The sequence below is a fragment of the Trichoderma citrinoviride genome (assembly GCF_003025115.1).
Source record: "Trichoderma citrinoviride strain TUCIM 6016 unplaced genomic scaffold BBK36scaffold_14, whole genome shotgun sequence".
NCBI lineage: Eukaryota > Fungi > Ascomycota > Sordariomycetes > Hypocreales > Hypocreaceae > Trichoderma > Trichoderma citrinoviride.
The window spans coordinates 297360-303583 of NW_020194722.1; the positions used below are offsets into that span (position 1 = coordinate 297360).

Consider the following 6224-nt stretch of genomic DNA (forward strand, 5'->3'; position numbering starts at 1 on the left):
AAGGGTTGATGTTGTGTGGTCCAATCAGGGAAAGTGGAAGAAACGCGTCTCCTCTAATCCGGTTGCTGCTTGGGCACTGATAGCAGCCCAATCGACGCAGATTCTTTCTTCTTGTCCAAGTTTCCCCGTCTCCAGTGTGAATGCTTTGCGGTAGAAGAAATGGGAATGCTCAAGAGGTGGTGCTGTCTTGAGCTCCGGCTCGAGAAGGTGCATCTATTGAGCGGGAACCGATGCTTGTGGAGCGGCTCGATCTGCCGGCCTGCGGATGAGCTTCGCCCAAGGGTGATTGCTGGGTTGCTGGCGTTCACGGCAAGCAGCTATATGTCCATGTTAGTGTCCAGTCCAATGCAATGACAGAATATATCATGTCGGGTGCGTAGTCACGATGAGGCATACCGCAGATATCGTCACCCCTGTAGTAAAACATATGGTCAGCACTGAGACATTGCCGCGATGCACAAGACATCAGATGAGGACTCACCAGTACTGCTTGCTCACAATGGTGGGAGTGCATCGTCGCTCAGTCGCAATATACTTGGGACACCAGGATTCTACCAGGTGGTAGTGGTGTTGGCACTTCAGCTCCTTCTGTAAGTGGCGGACACGCATGTTAGCATTCATCACAGCCCTGGTCCTGGATTCCGATCCTACCATCGAGGGGGATCATGGAACAGAAGAAAGATGGTGGGCAGGCGTACGTAGATGTAGTTGCACATGGTTGCTATAATGTCCGGGGTGGTATAGAGAGAAGATGATTTTGCGTCGTATCGTGGAGGAGAGAGAGGTTGCTATGCTGTCACGATGGCGGAAGAGGTCAAGAGATTGGACAGACAGATAGGCAAGATAGCAGATCGGTAGACACAAATGCCAGAATGGATCAACGATGGAGAAAGGTTCTAAGTTAGTTCGCTGTCATGAATGAAGCCCAATGCAGCAGCTTGCAGACAGGCGGGGGGAGGCCAACGTTTATATGGCTAGTAGCCCATCAAACAGGGACGCTTTTGCGTCTCCGGGATTCCCATGACGGACATCGATGCCGAGCTGTCTCATTAACTACAAGAGTGGTGACCCGCCCTCCAAGCCAAGTGTTGTTCCACCTCGAGAACGACTAGTAGGTAGAGTGAAAGAAAGAGGCGTGAAGGTACCAGAGCGGCCATGAGCATAGCGGCGGCCACACCCCTGCTCGTCTGGCGAAGTGCTGCTGGGTAGTACGAGGGACCCCATCGTGGTACTTGCCCGACGCGCCGCACACAGCAGCTTGGACCAAGTATCACCCCAGTCACCCATCAACTGTTTGCCCACACACGTCTTGCCCGTGGGCCCTTGCCCTGACGTCTGGGGGGCAGTAGGGAGGGTGTGTGGACAAGAATCTCCAACGGCCGAGAAAGAGGGCCAGGAGGGGTGTCAAAGCTCGAGCTTCAGCGAGTGGGGGTGTGTGGATGTTTTGCAGGGGCTTCAGAAATGGAATGGTAGTGCGTCCAGTCCCGTCTGGTTGCCCTGGTTGAGACTCTGTCTCCCTCTCTCGCTGTCAGAGCCATGGCGGCACTCTGCCTCGATAGGCGCATACGTGCCATACCGGCCTGGACATGTAGGTACGGGGGATGATGCTACTTTTGCAACGTCCAAGCTGCTCGTCTGGTCGGTCGGTCTGTCGAGCGGGAAATAAAGGCCCCATGTCCCCAGTCCCGACGCCTCGAACCCTTCACTGGAAGCCATGCTGTGGCGTCGGGGCTCTAAAATAGGAAGCACTTTAGCAAATTATCCATCGTGCTGCGAAGGTTTCGGAGGCAATGCTGATTGGAGTAGTAGTAGTTAGTAGTAGTTGCACGCTTTGATGCCAGTACTCCGTACATAGGGCCAACTTGGCACCCTTCGCTCACTGACTCCCACAGAAATGGTGAGGGGGACGGTCCGCCGCTATCTCTGCCCTCCACCAGTTTAGTCGGACACGGAATGCTGCAGCAAACTACGTTGACGAGCGAGTCCGGGCCGTCTGGCTTGCTTGTTTTTTACGGGCTCTGCCATCCCGCCCATCCAATCCATTTCATTCTTCCTCCATCTTCACCGCTGCGAGAGAGAGGCCCTTCTCCTCCTTCAGCTTCTGGCAGCTGTGGACATGCTCGTGCCTTAGCCTAGGCATCCCGCCGTCTTGTCCCGTGGCACTGCGTGGTGCTACTGCGTGTTGAAGAAGGACGGCAGACATGGGGATTCGGGCCATTCAGCGCCTCTGATTCACCAGATTTTCCAAAATTTCTTGGGGTTCTTTGCTCTCCCCCCCCCCTCTTTGGCTGGCAGGGGGGAAGGATGTCCGACGAGGGGTGAAGAGACCAACCCACTCCGTCGGTATGCCCAGGGTGCAAAGAAAGCAAGGACTGTGATATTGAAAAGGCTGCGAGCATCTACATTTGGACGGCGGACGAGGAGCGGCGGTCACGAAAATGGTATGATTGCCATTGCCTTGGTCATGAGACAGACGGTCGACGAAGTCAATAGGCTTGCCCGAAGCAGCTTTATGACGAATGACAGGCCCCATCTGCAAAATGCCTGGGGGATGTTCTGGTGATAGATCCACTTGTGCGAGGGCTTGGAGGTGTGTGCCGCCTTGTAGGGAATACCCTGTATTCTCGCAATCCAATGCCATGGCGAGAAGCTCAAGAGCAGACGCGCGGAGGAGCGACGGCTTTTGGCCACTGGACGATTACTGGTAGTATGTTGTATGTATGTACGCACAGGCATTCCATCCATCAGCAGATCATGTGTGCAAAGCATCTGCAAGCCATGCCTTGCTGAGGGCTCCGACTTGCAGCTGTTGAAGCAGTGTCGTTGACGCTGCCACTCGATTATCAAGAAACAAGAGAACGACACTCAGCAGCCGCCATTGGCAGAGCGAGCTGCTTTGCTGCAATGCACCACCCGCACTCGAGCTAAACTCAGAAAGACACACATGCATACGATGCGAAACCGGTGAAGACAGAAAGAGGCTTGCTGCTGACAGTGGTCCAGACAACCCACGTGGTTGGAGCCGTCGGTAGGTCAAGCCCACAATATTGCGGTTGGACCTGGTCGAGGAGGGCTGCCTCTGCCCTCCATTTCGCGCTCGATTCTTCGATCCCGGGCTGTCTGGATGATGGCGATGGCATCTCGTGTCTACGGATGGATTGCCTGGCACTATACTCTGCTTCGTCTACGTTTCTCTTGACTCGTCGAACGGACAGCCACCACGGCCCCCAACGACCCTGTGGCGAGTCGCAGAGGACGGCATGGGAAGACGGGAAGGCAAGATGAAAAAAAGAAAAAGGAAAACTCGTCTTCACCGAGGAACTTTGCTTTATTTGCGCAAAAGGAAAAACAAGCCAAGTCATGGGTCCTGGCAGAAAAAGTGTGGGAACTTTGGGACAATCCAGAAGGGCGGGTACGCAAAGCTGGTGTCATGACTTGCTTCTTCCGCCATGACTGGCTGCAGCCCTTTCTAAACGAGCGGCGGCTCGAGGAAGTGAGAAGTGTGAATGGCGAATGGCTGCCAGAAAACAGTCCGTCTGGATGGTGTGCCATTGACACGGCATGTCGAGCTGGGGGGATGTGAACCATGCTCGAGAGCCCGAGCTTCTGAGCCAGCCCGGGCCAGGCCCCAGCGTGGCTCTTGTTCAATACCTTGGGACGCCGTCCAGAGATTGGAGTTTGATTTGATTACCTGGTACGAAGTACCCCGTACTCTTGTCGGGCACACCTATCTCCTCCAGGCATGCGAGAACCGGCGATACTACTCTGCTTTGGTACAATACCTTGTACACCACAAACGCTGCCTCTCCTTCGTCACGACGGCAGGGGTTGACCACTTGCTTGGCCCATGAAGTTTGCTCCCAGAGCCAGAGCAAGGCAGAGAATTTGACTTCTTCGTTTGTTGCCTTCGTCATGCTTGAATGGGGAATACGAGGCTCCTAAAATGGCAGCCTATTTCGAAACAATGGGCGAAAGAGAGCGTCGAGGACCCGCCCATCGCATCGGGCGAGAAGAGTCAGAGAAGCCTTCTGGAAAACTCGTCAACCCACTTGGCGGGGGGGAGTGTCCAGACTACAAAGTTACAGCGTGAGCGGCAAAGTACCACTTCGTAGCATCGTGGGTTATATTTTGTGATTTATTACCTTGCTAGTCCTATTGGCGGCGGCACTCCGTCCTGAGGGCAGAAGAGCATAGCGGAACCAACCACCCACCCCTGGCCTGGGCTACCAAATCGGTGGGAGCGCCTAGGAGTGGCTGAAAATGGCCTCGAATCTGAACCATCGGGTTGAAGAATCATGACTGATGCCGAATTGCCCGTCATGGCGTGTCTTTTTGGGCTCCCAAACCCCTGCCGCGCCGCGTTACGGCGCCCTTGGTCTGACAGCTAATACAACTAGTAGTACGTGTATTATCTGAAAACTGCGAGCAATTGTTACTCACTGGCTGAAGAAAGAGACGATGATGGCCCTGAGAGCACACCATGGACGACCAATTACATGTACCACCGAGGTAGAAGCTGGCAAGAAAGCTGTCACTTTACCTGCGAGATGGAGCCTGCAATCCCCAGACTAGAGTGGGCTGCATGTGGTGGCTATGGAGCAAGTACACGTATATACGCAGCTCTGTCATATTTCTCATGTTCCCGAGCGTCGATGCGTGACGAGGGACCTGTATTCATTGCCGGTCAGAGAATCTCCAGCAAACCTCGTAACCCGCAGCAGGGCATCGCATCGCCCATCGGCTCTCTCTCCCACAGCTTCGCCTCTCTCCCACAGCTTGACTCGAGCGCAGCCAGGGTGGAACAGGGCGTGCGTCGGGGAACTCCAAGATGCGGCAGCCCATGCCTGACGTTGAACTTCGCCGGCACCGTCAAACGACTCGATGGCCAGCGGTCCGGAGGAGGGTGCTGAGGTTGTAGTGGTCATGACACGATGCAGTCGTCCGTGCGGGAGTTGGTCTGCCTTTCCAATGCAAGGAACCAGCCGAGTTCGCCGCATGGCCACGGCCGGCAAGGCCGCAGTAGCTTCATTGCCTCCCGCTGAAGAATGGGGATGGACCAGTCCTACGAAGTACATGTACTGATGCTCGCTACACGCCTTGAACTTACACCGTTGCTGCCACGGGAACTGCCCTGGGCTCTGGGCAGCATTGTCGTATCATCCAGCCCAAGGCTGCTCAGATGAAAGAACTCCAGACTCGTTCGTATTACAAAAAGAGACCGTTCCGTGACTGCAGTCGTAAACATCGTGGCGGAAACCCCTGCCCTCTCCAAACTCGAACAGTGAAAGCAAGAAAAAGAAGGGAAATTTTTCTTGACACATCCCCCCCACATGGCCTCTTCCTCGACCGTCAATCTCGAATGCTACCTCCCATCTTCTACCCCTTCAACCCTTGTTGATGCCCAAATCGTTTCCTCGGACCGCTCCTCTTGCTCACCTCCCAGTACCGAATCTCATGCCGGGCGTCTGTCAGGTCACGGCGGGCCCGATCTGCTGGGAACGCAGCATCGCGTCGTCGAGCTGAACTAACGCCGTCTCCAATGTCTCACAACTATTAACCAAGAACATGCAATATGCACGCCTTCAATGCGAAACTCCAGTTCTCTCGTCATCGTCATCGTCATAGGCGGCTTCAGCCGTCTACAAGTACTTGTACTACATTCAATTGTCGGCTTTTTCCGTTTCGATATTGCCGCGGCCAGCATGAATCTGCTGCGCCGGAAACCTGTGGCCCTTCCCTTGGCCCGGCACCCCGGTTTAGAACGGGGAATGGAACATGTATGGAACAAATAGACGCGCCCACACATGTTTCTGCTATGCCTCGTTACAAAGAGAGACAGTGCCTGCAATGCGGTGAATCTACGCCCCTCCAAGCGACAGACGATATCACATATAAAAAAAGAAGCAATGGTAACGAAAATCGACGGCAAAAAAGGCCAAGGGGGGGGGGGAGGACCCTCGTCGACCTGGCTAGGGGGTGCGATGTCCAATAGCCACGCATAACTGCCGGCCTGGCCAATCAACGGCGTCACCAATGACCTGTCTCTGGGAATTCCCAGGATGCAGGATACGGGAGCTGGAGCGAAAAAAAAGAAAGGAAGAGGCGACCAGGGCTGAGCCTTTTTGGAGTGTCAGGGTCCTGTTCGTCTGCCCTTTCACGTCCAAGCAACGAAGCTACGGAGGGAGCTCCGTCGGCTCTGAGCTTCTCCCTTCCCCTCTCTCTCC

The 6224-nt window shown here is 54.8% G+C and overlaps 1 protein-coding gene across 1 annotated transcript; it reads right to left on the reverse strand.

Annotated features, from left to right (window-relative positions):
• Nucleotides 1-213: 213 nt before the first annotated feature.
• BBK36DRAFT_1127631 (hypothetical protein) lies at nt 214-716 on the reverse strand (the record flags this gene model as incomplete). The annotated part of the gene is made up of 4 exons (XM_024891531.1): nt 214-317; nt 397-413; nt 482-588; nt 699-716. 4 exons carry the CDS (start codon nt 714-716, stop codon nt 214-216), a joined length of 246 nt encoding a protein of 81 aa, XP_024746399.1.
• Between the last annotated feature and the right edge of the window lie 5508 nt (nt 717-6224).